This window comes from Schistocerca gregaria, chromosome 1 (genome assembly GCF_023897955.1).
Source record: "Schistocerca gregaria isolate iqSchGreg1 chromosome 1, iqSchGreg1.2, whole genome shotgun sequence".
Lineage (NCBI taxonomy): Eukaryota > Metazoa > Arthropoda > Insecta > Orthoptera > Acrididae > Schistocerca > Schistocerca gregaria.
Window position 1 is genome coordinate 652,470,534 of NC_064920.1, and position 14,054 is coordinate 652,484,587.

Genomic DNA, 14,054 nt, shown 5'->3' on the forward strand with positions numbered 1-14,054 from the left:
TCAATGAAAAATCAGTGGTAGTAATTTGTTAGTGTTCCAGTTTATCCCATGAAGGCAGATATCAACTAATCTGGAAATAAAATATATGATGTTAATTACACAGTTTGAGTACCTTCAAAGAAACTGGAAATCTAAGAACTATGTTTCTCACCACATCAAGTGTTTCACCATTCCGAGGCAATGCCATGATTGCACTTTCATCCCAGCAAGGATTCAGAGTCTTCTTTTTAACACTAGATTTATATTTAACTTCTCCACTGATCTTAAGCTCACAGTAGGGGTCGCTAAATCCATTTAAATCTTTGGATTCAAGGTCATGAGCCCTGAAACAAAAATTATTCATAATGTTTTTAAATGTTATCCAGTGTTAAGTATATTCATAAAACAGTTCAATAAAATTAATAAACACAATATTCCTAATCTCCTTTGAATTCACCTAATTTACCAAGAGGTTCACTAGTAGCACCTCTGATATGATGGTTCAGTTAATACAGTTCTTATCACTCACTTTTAGCAGATATTGTTCTCTACATTTATGTAACACTGAGCAATCCCTTTTATGGTAGCAGACATATTATTGGTGACAGCAATCCTCTTTACTCTGTCAGTAAGCTTAGTTTTTCTTTCAGTGTTATGTTTTGCAGATGAAGTGCAGTTCAGTCTTTATAGAAGAGTTAAATGGCCAACATTTACACAATACATCAAAAATCACTAATGTACTGGTGGCTCATAACTAGAGTTCGAGTTTTGCATATCTTTTTTTATGATACCTGGTGTTATATCTTTACAAATTATGATATTTTGGAGGTATTAGGCTACTTTAAATCATCATCATCATCATCATTTAAGACTGATTATGCCTTTCAGCGTTCAGTCTGGAGCATAGCCCCCTTATAAAATTCCTCCATGTTCCCCTATTCAGTGCTAACATTGGTGCCTCTTCTGATGTTAAACCTATTACTTCAAAATCATTCTTAACCGAATCCAGGTACCTTCTCCTTGGTCTGCCCCGACTCCTCCTATCCTCTACTGCTGAACCCATGAGTCTCTTGAGTAACCTTGCTTCTCGCATGCATGTTACATAACCCCACCATCTCAGCCTGTTCGCCCTGACTGCTACATCTATAGAGTTCATTCCCAGTTTTTCTTTGATTTCCTCATTGTGGACACCCTCCTGCCATTATTCCCATCTACTAGTACCTGCAATCATCCTAGCTACTTTCATATCCGTAACCCCAACCTTGTTGATAAGGTAACCAGGATCCATCCAGCTTTCACTCCCATACAACAAAGTTGGTCGAAAGATTGAACGGTGCACAGATAACTTAGTCTTGGTACTGACTTCCTTCTTGCAGAAGAGAGTAGATGGTAGCTGAGTGCTCACTGCATTGGCTTTGCTACACCTTGCTTCCAGTTCTTTCACTATGTTGCCATCCTGTGAGAATATGCATCCTAAGTACTTGAAACCATCCACCTGTTCTAACTTTGTTCCTCCTATTTGGCACTCAATCCGTTTATATTTCTTTTCCACTGCCATTACTTTCGTTTTGGAGATGCTAATCTTCATACCATAGTCCTTACATTTCTGATCTAGCTCTGAAATATTACTTTGCAAACTTTCAATCGAATCTGCCATCACAACTAAGTCATCCGCATATGCAAGACTGCTTATTTTGTGTTCACATATCTTAATCTCACCCAGCCAGTCTATTGTTTTCTACATATGATCCACAAATAATATGAACAATAGTGGAGACAGGTTGCAGCCTTGTCTTACCCCTGAAACTACTCTGAACCATGAACTCAATTTACTGTCAACTCTAACTGCTGCCTGACTATCCATGTAAAGACCTTTAATTGCTTGCAAAAGTATGCCTCCTATTCCATAATCTAGTAGAACAGACAATAACTTCCTCCTAGGAACCCGGTCATATGTCTTTTCTAGATCTATAAAGCATAGATACAATTCCCTGTTCCACTCATAACACTTCTCCATTTTTTGCCGTAAGCTAAGGATCTGGTCCTGACAACCTCTAAGAGGCCTAAACCCACACTGATTTTCATCCAATTGGTCCTCAACTAATACTCGGACTTTCCTTTCAACAATACCTGAGAAGATTTTACCCACAACGCTGATTAAAGAAATACCTCTGTAGTTGTTAGAATCTTTTCTGTTTCCATGTTTAAAGATTGGTGTGATTACTGCTTTTGTCCAGTCTGATGGAACCTGTCCTGACTCGCAGGCCATTTCAATTATCCTGTGTAGCCATTTAAGACCTGCCATTCCACTGTATTTGATGAGTTGTGACTTAATTTCATCCACCCCCGCTGCTTTATTGCACTGCAATCTATTGACCATTTTCTCCACTTCCTCAAATGTGATCCTATTTCCATCATCATTCCTATCCCATTCTACCTCAAAATCTGAAACATTACTGATCGTATTTTCACCTACATTGAGCAAGTCTTCAAAATATTCCCTCCATCTGCCCGAGGCATCCACAGGATTCACCAGTAGTTTTTCCTTTTACAGGCTTCCTTGACTGTGTCATTCCACCATGCTGTTTGCTTCATCCTACTTTTACACACTACTGTTCCAAGGCATTTTTTAGCCACTTATAGTACTGTGTCCCTGTAACTTGTCCATTCCTTTTCCAATGACTGTAATTGACTACATTCAACTAACTGGTACCTTTCTGAGATCGCTGTCATGTACTTGTGCCTGATTTCCTTATCCTGAAGTTTCTCCAATCTTATCCTCCTACATATGTACCTGACCTCATGCACTTTCGGTCTCACAATCCCAATTTCACTGCAGATTAAATAATGATCAGTGTCATCAAAGAATCCCCTCACAGCCTCCCTGAATTCCTGATCTGTTATTATATAGTCAATGACAGATCTGATTCCCCTGCCTTCCCAAGTATACCAGTGAATGTTCTTATGTTTAAAAAAGGAGTTTGTGATTATTAAGCCCACACTGTCACAGAAATCCAGGAGTTGTTTCCCGTTCCTATTGGCCTCCATATCCTCTCCAAATTTACCCATAACCTTTTCATACCCTTCTGTTCAATTTCCAATCCTGGCATTAAAATCCCCCATGAGCAGAACACTGTCCTTGTCCTTTACTCTAACAACTACATCAATGAGTGCCTCATAAAAACTATCCATCTTATCTTGATCTGTCCCTTCACAATGCGAATATACTGACACAATCCTAATTTTCTTGCTAGACACTGTCAAATCTATCCACATCAGTCGTTCGTTTAAATACCTTATTGCAACTACGCTGGGTTCCATTTCTTTCCTGATGTAAAGCCCTACATCCCATTGTGCTATTCCTGCTTTGACTCCTGACAGATAGACCTTGTATTCTCCCACTTCCTCTTCTTTCTCACCCCTTACCCGAATGTCACTAACAGCTAAAACGTCGAGCTCCATCTTACTTCCAGCCTCTGCCAGCTCTACCTTCTTCCCTGAGTAGCCCCCATTGATATTAATAGCTCCCCATCTCATTACCATTTGTTTGCCACGTTGTATCTTAGGAGACCCTGGTTTGTCAGTTAGAGGTGGGACTCCGTCACCTCCAAAGGTCCGAGGCATTTTGCTCTGATTGTTGCTAGCATCTTAAAGTACCAGGGAAGCAGGTTGCTAGCCTTACTTGCCCAGAGTCCCATTGGGTTTTACCTCTAATGGTTGAGGGACTAACTGGTGGATTTGGTAGTCTTTGCCACATGAGCACAAAGGTGACCATGACTCAGAATATGTCCAAGATGCCCAGCCTTCTTCCAAAGTAACTGGTATCCCGACTGTCAGGACCACTTACTTGGCCACTCATACATTGCCAGTGGTTCATGAACTAGGACATGACTACAGGAACCCACACCATGAACCATGGCTACTTTAAATTCAAACTTAAATTCAAATTTAAAATGCATATATTTGCATATTTTTGGTGTTTGAGCATATTATTGTCATATGTAGAGGAAATGGCCATAAAGATGCATATTTTTGACATTTAGAGGTCATACTGAGGTTCATTTTGTTCCTTGACAATCCAAGAACCTCCCAGAATATTAGGCCAATAAATTTCCAAAATGAGATAATACAGAATGCCCTACTAGTCATTGTTGGCATTTCGGAATATGAATCATTCTTGCATGTGTTTCGGCACTCCTTGCTACCATCTTCAAATCACGAATATGTCCAGGCCAAAAAACAATGATTTATGGAAATGGATCAGACGTGATTGTCGGTTCACAACAGATGGAAAAATAATATTCTGCCAACTACACTCCTGGAAATTGAAATAAGAACACCGTGAATTCATTGTCCCAGGAAGGGGAAACTTTATTGACACATTCCTGGGGTCAGATACATCACATGATCACACTGACAGAACCACAGGCACATAGACACAAGCAACAGAGCATGCACAATGTCGGCACTAATACAGAGTATATCCACCTTTCGCAGCAATGCAGGCTGCTATTCTCCAATGGAGACGATCGTAGAGATGCTGGATGTAGTCCTGTGGAACGGCTTGCCATGCCATTTCAACCTGGCGCCTCAGGTGGACCAGCGTTCGTGCTGGACGTGCAGACCGCGTTAGACGACGCTTCATCCAGTCCCAAACATGCTCAATGGGGGACAGATCTGGAGATCTTGCTGGCCAGGGTAGTTGACTTACACCTTCTAGAGCACGTTGGGTGGCACGGGATACATGCGGACGTGCATTGTCGTGTTGGAACAGCAAGTTCCCTTGCCGGTCTAGGAATGGTAGAACGATGGGTTCGATGACGGTTTGGATGTACCGTGCACTATTCAGTGTCCCCAGGACGATCACCAGAGGTGTACGGCCAGTGTAGGAGATCGCTCCCCACACCATGATGCCGGATGTTGGCCCTGTGTGCCTCAGTCGTATGCAGTCCTGATTGTGGCGCTCACCTGCATGGCGCCAAACATGCATACGACCATCATTGGCACCAAGGCACAAGCGACTCTCATCGCTGAAGACGACACGTCTCCATTCGTCCCTCCATTCACGCCTGTCGCGACACCACTGGAGGCGGGCTGCACGATGTTGGGGCGTGAGCGGAAGACGGCCTAACGGTGTGCGGGACCGTAGCCCAGCTTCATGGAGACGGTTGCGAATGGTCCTTGCCGATACCCCAGGAGCAACAGTGTTCCTGATTTGCTGGGAAGTGGCGGTGCGGTCCCCTACGGCACTGCGTAGGATCCTATGGTCTTGGCGTGCATCCGTACGTCACTGCGGTCCGGTCCCAGGTCGACGGGCACGTGCACCTTCCGCCGAACACTGGCGACAACATCGATGTACTGTGGAGACCTCACGCCCCACGTGTTGAGCAATTCGGCGGTACGTCGACCCGGCCAACCGCATGCCCACTATACGCCCTCGCTCAAAGTCCGTCAATTGCACATACGGTTCACGTCCACATTGTCGCGGCATGCTACCAGTGTTAAAGACTGCGATGGAGCTCCGTATGCCATGGCAAACTGGCTGACACTGACGGCGGCGGTGCACAAATGCTGCGCAGCTAGCGCCATTCGACGGCCAACACCGCGGTTCCTGGTGTGTCCGCTGTGCCGTGAGTGTGATCATTGCTTGTGCAGCCCTCTCACAGTGTCCGGAGCAAGTATGGTGGGTCTGACACACCGGTGTCAATGTGTTCTTTTTTCCATTTCCAGGAGTGTATATGAAAAAGAGGTAAGTTTATTTTTTTCTTTTTCAATAATTTTTCCAAGAAATTAAAACGATTATTAAATTCATTTGTAAATTTGTGTGCATGTTTTCTTTGTACAAATGGGCATTCTTAAAAAAAACAACAACAACAACAACTTATTTGTAGTCTTAATGCACCTTTTTGAGTGACCATCTCGCAGGTACACACTGTTCTCTTACATTTTTGTACAATTGTGCGTACTTGTTGATATTCATTCAGTTCTCCAACACTTAAGGTCAGGGCTGAGAAAAAATTTCAACTGGATCAGCATAAAAGGACATCTTAGCACTAGAACAATATAACCTAGACACGGTTAAAAACTTCACAGCAACCACTGATCTCCTCATTTTCGAAGCATATGGACAACAAAAATGAGTTCAATGAATATCTTTGCGAGGCTTTAATAAATGCAAACATCCCCTTGAATAAGCTGGAGAATGAAGGATTAAGGACTCCACTGTATGAAAAGGTAAGGTTTTTTGGTAATTTTTATGAACATAGGCATGTGAAAGTCAATGGATGTAATTTGATATACAAATGGGCCAAAATAATAGTCATTTAATTTTTAAAAAAACTCTAAAATGTTTGAATGTTTATTTTTGTAAAAAGTGAGTGAAGTTTTTCAAGAAAGGAAAAGACAAATGAAGAAATTACTTGAGAAGGAGACAGTCCGTCTCGAAACGTTCACTGCAAAAAAGAAAGTACATTTATTTTTAAAGAATATATATTTTTGTGCGAATTAAACAACTGTTATTTTGGTCAATGTATATACATAAGAAAATAGTCAAAACACAGGCAGGTGCTACAACCGATATGTTTCTTTTGGTGTGTATGTCTCCTACGTAGTGTCCACATGTTTATGCAATTTTTTAATTTAGTTTCTCTATTTCACACATTGGAGACTATTAGGAAAGACATTGGCAATTCTCCAGTCTGTCTATCTGTTGACTAAACCACTGATTCTTGAGGTTGGTATATGGTGCACGTCATAGTTGGAAAACTCTCTGCTGACGAGGCTGGACAAGTACGCCTCATGTTGTGCAAAGAAGTCGAATCAACGACACACGCCATGATTGCACACACAGTGCAGGAAGCATTGTGTAAGTTTTGTCAATATTGAATAGTTTAAAATAAATTATAGGTAATATAAGAGTGCGGGTTTTCACATCATATCCCGAGCCAATAATTAGTTTTTCACATCATGTCCTGAGCCAATAATAAAATAATAAAAAAATTGTAAAATCCTTTCATTTTCTTTCAAGCATGCTATGGACAAGTGGAGATCAGAAAAGTGGGGAGAGCAAGGTTTTGGCCATTGTGACGAGTAGTGCCGCATACATGCTGAAGGCTGCAGAGTGTCTCCGGGTGTTTTACCCTAAAATTATTCACCCCATGTGCCTGGTTCATGGCATCCACTGAGTCGGTGAGGAGGTCAGAGCCACACTGCCAGAAACCAACAGCCTTAGATGTTTGGCAAAGAAGGTTTTCATCAAAGCACCAAGTCGAGTGAGAGCTTTGAAGGCTGCTCACCCTGACTGTCCTTTGCCACCTGAACCAGTCTTGACAAGGTGGGGAATGTGGATTTCAGCTGCAAACTATTATGCAGACAACCACTTAAAAAGTTGAAGAGGTATGGATGCATCTACATCTACATCTACATGACTACTCTGCAATTCACATTTAAGTGCTTGGCAGAGGGTTCATCGAACCACAATCATACTATCTCTCTACTATTCCACTCCCGAACAGCGAGCGGGAAAAACGAACACCTAAACCTTTCTGTTCGAGCTCTGATTTCTCTTATTTTATTTTGATGATCATTCCTACCTATGTAGGTTGGGCTCAACAAAATATTTTCGCATTCGGAAGAGAAAGTTGGTGACTGAAATTTCGTAAAAAGGTCTCGCCGCGACGAAAAACGTCTATGCTGTAATGACTTCCATCCCAACTCGTGTATCATATCTGCCACACTCTCTCCCCTATAACGCGATAATACAAAACGAGCTGCCCTTCTTTGCACCCTCTCGATGTCCTCCGTCAATCCCACCTGGTAAGGATCCCACACCGCGCAGCAATATTCTAACAGAGGACGAACGAGTGTAGTGTAAGCTGTCTCTTTAGTGGACTTGTTGCATCTTCTAAGTGTCCTGCCAATGAAACGCAACCTTTGGCTCGCCTTCCCGACAATATTATCTATGTGGTCCTTCCAACTGAAGTTGTTTGTAATTTTAACACCCAGGTACTTAGTTGAATTGACAGCCTTGAGAATTGTACTATTTATCGAGTAATCGAATTCCAACGGATTTCTTTTGGAACTCATGTGGATCATCTCACACTTTTCGTTATTTAGCGTCAACTGCCACCTGACACACCATACAGCAATCTTTTCTAAATCGCTTTGCAGCTGATACTGGTCTTCGGATGACCTTACTAGACGGTAAATTACAGCATCATCTGCGAACAACCTAAGAGAACTGCTCAGATTGTCACCCAGGTCATTTATATAGATCAGGAACAGTAGAGGTCCCAGGACGCTTCCCTGGGGAACACCTGATATCACTTCAGTTTTACTCGATGATTTGCCGTCTATTACTACGAACTGCGACCTTCCTGACAGGAAATCACGAATCCAGTCGCACAACTGAGACGATACCCCATAGCTCCGCAGCTTGATTAGAAGTCGCTTGTGAGGAACGGTGTCAAAAGCTTTCCGGAAATCTAGAAATACGGAATCAACTTGAGATCCCCTGTCGATAGCGGCCATTACTTCGTGCGAATAAAGAGCTAGCTGCGTTGCACAAGAGCGATGTTTTCTGAAGCCATGCTGATTACGTGTCAATAGATCGTTCCCTTCGAGGTGATTCATAATGTTTGAATACAGTATATGCTCCAAAACCCTACTGCAAACCGACGTCAATGATATAGGTCTGTAGTTAAATGGACTACTCCTACTACCCTTCTTGAACACTGGTGCGACCTGCGCAATTTTCCAATCTGTAGGTACAGATCTATCGGTGAGCGAGCGGTTGTATATGAGTGCTAAGTAGGGAGATATAGTATCAGCGTAATCTGAAAGGAACCTAATCGGTATACAATCTGGACCTGAAGACTTGCCCGTATCAAGCGATTTGAGTTGCTTCGCAACCCCTAAGGTATCTACTTCTAAGAAACTCATGCTAGCAGATGTTCGTGTTTCAAATTCTGGAATATTCCATTCGTCTTCCCTGGTGAAGGAATTTCGGAAAACTGCGTTCAATAACTCCGCTTTAGCGGCGCAGTCGTCGATAACAGTACCATCGGCACTGCGCAGCGAAGGTATTGACTGCGTCTTGCCACTTGTGTACTTTACATACGACCAGAATTTCTTCGGATTTTCTACCAAATTTCGAGACAATGTTTCGTTGTGGAACCTATTAAAGGCATCTCGCATCGAAGTACGTGCCAAATTTCGTGCGTCTGTAAATTTTAGCCCATCTTCAGGATTTCGCGTTCTTCTGAACTTCGCATGCTTTTTCCGTTGCCTCTGCAACAGCGTTCGGAACTTTTTTGTGTACCACGGGGGATCCGTTCCATCTCTTACCAATTTATGAGGTATGAATATCTCAATTGCTGTTGCTACTATATCTTTGAATTTGAGCCACATCTCGTCTACATTCGCATAGTCAGTTCGGAAGGAATGGAAATTGTCTTTTAGGAAGGCTTCTAGTGGTACTTTATCCGCTTTTTTAAATAAAATTATTTTGCGTTTGTTTCTGATGGATTTGGAAGAAATGGTATTGAGCCTAGCTACAATGACCTTGTGATCACTAATCCCTGTATCAGTCATGATGCTCTCTATCAGCTCTGGATTGTTTGTGGCCAAGAGGTCAAGTGTGTTTTCGCAACCATTTACAATTCGCGTGGGTTCGTGGACTAACTGCTCTAAATAATTTTCGGAGAATGCATTTAGGACAATCTCGGAAGACGTTTTGTGCCTACCACCGGTTTTGAACAAGTATTTTTGCCAACATACCGAGGGTAGGTTGAAGTCCCCACCAACTATAACCGTATGAGTGGGGTATTTATTTGTTACGAGACTCAAACTTTCTCTGAACTGTTCCGCAACTGTATCATCGGAGTCTGGGGGTCGGTAGAAGGAGCCAATTATTAACTTAATTCGGCTGTTAAGTATAACCTCCACCCACACCAATTCGCACAGAGTATCTACTTCGACTTCACTACAAGATAAACCACTACTGACAGACACCAACACTCCACCACCAATTCTGCCTAATCTATCTTTCCTGAACACCGTCTGAGACTTCGTAAAAATTTCTGCAGAACTTATTTCAGGCTTTAGCCAGCTTTCTGTACCTATAACGATATCAGCTTCTGTGCTTTCTATTAGCGCTTGAAGCTCAGGGACTTTTCCAGCGCAACTACAACAATTTACAACTATAATTCCGACTGTTCCTTGATCCAAGCACGTCCTGTAATTGCCAAGCACCCTTTGACATTGCAGCCCATCCCGCACTTTCCCGAGGCCTTCTAACCTAAAAAACCGCCCAGTCCACGCCACACAGCCTCCGCTACCCGTGTAGCCGCCAGCTGAGTGTAGTGAACTCCTGACCTATTCAGCGGAACCCGAAACCCCACCACCCTATGGCGCAAGTCAAGGAATCTGCAGCCAATACGGTCGCAAAACCGTCTGAGCCTCTGATTCAGACCCTCCACCCGGCTCTGCACCAAAGGTCCGCAGTCGGTTCTGTCAACGATGCTGCAGATGGTGAGCTCTGCCTTCATCTCGTAAGCAAGACCGGCAGCCTTCACCAAATCAGATAGCCGCTGGAATCCAGAGAGAATTTCCTCAGATCCAAAGCGACACACGTCATTAGTGCCGACATGTGCCACCACCTGCAGCTGGCTGCACCCTGTGCTCTTCATGGCATCCGGAAGGACCCTTTCGACATCAGGAATGACTCCTCCCGGAATGCACACGGAGTGCACACTGGATTTCTTCCCCTCCTTAGCCGCCATATCCCTAAGGGGCCCCATTACGCGCCTAACATTGGAGCTCCCAACTACCAGTAAGCCCAACCTCTGCGATTGCCCGGACCTTGAAGGCTGAGAATGATCCTCTGAAACAGGGCAGGCAGCTGCATCTGGCTCAGCCAGAGACAGTGCCTGAAACCGGTTTGTCAGACGCACCGGGGAGGCTTTCTGGTCAGCTTCCGGGGACGCCTTTCGCTGCCTGCCACACCTTGGAACGACCTCCCAATCAACCACAGGCGAGGGCTCAGCCCCACTGCGGGCAGCAACCGGGGCAACCACAGCGGCAGACCGATCTGGGGACAGACGGGATGAGGTTGACATCCCTGTGATACCCGAGTCCGGCTCCCCACAGTGGTGCCCATTGGCAACAGCCTCAAGCTGCGCGACCGAAGTCAGCGCCGATTGCAGCTGTGAGCGAAGGGATGCCAAGTCAGCCCTCATCCGAACACAGCAATCGCAGTCCCTGTCCATTCTAATCGATGTTTAACAACAGTTACTGAAACACGAGTCGGTGCCTAGATAACGCAAGCGGAACACGCAAAGAATGTATCAACTAACCTGTACAAATGCCTAACGACTGCGCTACAATCTGCTGAATTTACGATTACAGTAACTAAAACTCGAAATTGCACCTCCTATACGAAACTCACACGCAATTTGAATAAGAATCTACGAAGTAAACACTAAAGCGCGATGCTACAACTGTCAAATACTATAATACGCCCGAAATATATGAATTAAACAATGCAAGTACCCAAAAACACGCAAAGAAATTAATTAAACTATGTAACAAATAAGTAAGCTAGGGTTATACGACTTGCTGCTGCAGCTGCTTATCCAACGGCGGCAGGGAGCACACTGACTGGCCAACCGACTCTGGCCGTTCACAACAAAAACAGAAGACAGACGACTACGCAAATTTGCACTATTCAGGTACTAAGGCGCGATGCTACAACCCTCAAATACTATAATACGCCCGAAATATACGAATTAAACAATGCAAGTACCCAAAAACACGCAAAGAAATTAATTAAACTATGTAACAAATAAGTAAGCTAGGGTTATACGACTTGCTGCTGCAGCTGCTTATCCAACGGCGGCAGGGAGCACACTGACTGGCCAACCGACTCTGGCCGTTCACAACAAAAACAGAAGACAGACAACTACGCAAATTTGCACTATTCAGGTACTAAGGCGCGATGCTACAACCCTCAAATACTATAATACGCCCGAAATATACGAATTAAACAATGCAAGTACCCAAAAACACGCAAAGAAATTAATTAAACTATGTAACAAATAAGTAAGCTAGGGTTATACGACTTGCTGCTGCAGCTGCTTATCCAACGGCGGCAGGGAGCACACTGACTGGCCAACCGACTCTGGCCGTTCACAACAAAAACAGAAGACAGACGACTACGCGAATTTGCACTATTCAGGTACTAAGGCGCGATGCTACAACCCTCAAATACTATAATACGCCCGAAATATACGAATTAAACAATGCAAGTACCCAAAAACACGCAAAGAAATTAATTAAACTATGTAACAAATAAGTAAGCTAGGGTTATACGACTTGCTGCTGCAGCTGCTTATCCAACGGCGGCAGGGAGCACACTCAAATTGTTACTAGAATGAGATTTTCACTCTGCAGCGGAGTGTGAGCTGATATGAAACTTCCTGGAAGATTAAAACTGTGTGCCCGACCGAGACTCGAACTCGGGACCTTTGCCTTTTGCAGGCAAGTGCTCTACCATTTGATCTACCGAAGCACAATGCATATGTAGTTCTGGATAAATTGAATAAGCAAAGAAAACAAATACAACATAGAATTCCAATATTAAGCTTATTTCTCTGTACAGCAGTTTTCAGCTTGAAACCAATATTCACTAGATTACTACTTTCTTGTTCCATGTCCTAAAAGGCTTTGACGATAGCGAAAATTTAGCCATACCAAAATCCAAGGGCACACTGAAGAATGTAATTTGATATATACACGGGCCAAAATAATAGTCATTTAATTAAAAAAAAAAAAAACTCTAAAATGTTTGAATGTTAATGTTTGAAGAACACTTGGGTGGCCTTCCAGACATTAACCGAGAAATTTGAGATTCATAAAATGGAAGTTACGAAGGCAGTGGCTCTTGTTGATGGACTCAGAACACAGAGCAAGAGTCGGCTAGGTCTGATCGGTGAGAGACTTAAAATAAAATCGGATGCAGTCCTTCATAGAAATCCTGGTTGGCCTACGATTTGGAAAATCGCTCAGTTAGTGGGTGAAGAGAAACGCTCCAAGAATCTAGATGCTTTCATGTCGTCTGATGTCGCTGCTCTTAAATTTTTACCTGTAGTGTCATGTGATGTTGAAAGATAATTTTCAAGATTGAAAATGTTATTATCTGACCACAGGAGAATATGGAAAAAAATATTGGCAGTTCAAATAAACTCTAATTTTTATAATTTACGAAACTTATCGTTTAAGTACTTATGTTATTCATTGAACTATGCCAATTATTGAAAATATTTGATGGTTATTCACTAATTTTCCCAAGTAAGATGCATATTTCAAAGAATTTATCTAAGAGAAATGAATAAGTAAAGAATTTTAGCTGCATATTTAAATATATAAATAAGAGCATATTTTAATTGCATATTTCAAGGAGTTTTGGCACACATTTCATGGGTTTTAAGTGCATGTCGATCTGAACACTACTCCTAATGAACCATTGACGTCATGGTACTAAAGGAAAAGAAGAAACAATGACAGTGGTTTACAGATTAGCCAGAAAACTCTCTCTGGAAGTAAATAGTCTATACCAAGGCATTCATATTATTTTATCCAATCAATGTATAAGAACAAATGATTTAAGGAGTAAAGGTAGCAATTCACTGGATAGTAGTAGCAATGAATCAAACACAACTGAGAACTTGGTTAGCTTTCGGGGGAATCTTTTTCATAGCTATAGAGGAACCCCCCCACACACACACACACATACATCTGTAAAGTTACAGTGACTGAACTGAAAGTTGTAATGGCGGATTGAGTAGGGTAGCATGTTGCCTTGGATGGAGTGGGTGAGAGGACAAAGAAGGCAGGGACTGTGAGGGATGGTTGGGGAATAGTTGCTGATAACTGGGAGCAAGAGGTAGCAGGTCCACAAAATAGGAATGTAGCATCAATGATCTCATTCTGGCCACAGGCAGGGATAGATTCAACAACAATGTTGAAGAGGTGTCAAAACCTAACTGGCACACACTCAAAGAAAGATGTCAGATATT

At 42.8% G+C, this 14,054-nt stretch overlaps 1 protein-coding gene across 1 annotated transcript in view; it reads right to left on the reverse strand.

Annotated features, from left to right (window-relative positions):
* The window catches only part of LOC126361173 (uncharacterized), a 698,690-nt gene that overhangs the window by 96,638 nt on the left and 587,998 nt on the right, over nt 1-14,054 (reverse strand). Inside the window, exon 14 of the mRNA XM_050007769.1 lies at nt 152-323. Within this exon, the coding sequence (XP_049863726.1) occupies nt 152-323 (172 nt within the window). The remainder of the gene's footprint in view (nt 1-151; nt 324-14,054) is intronic.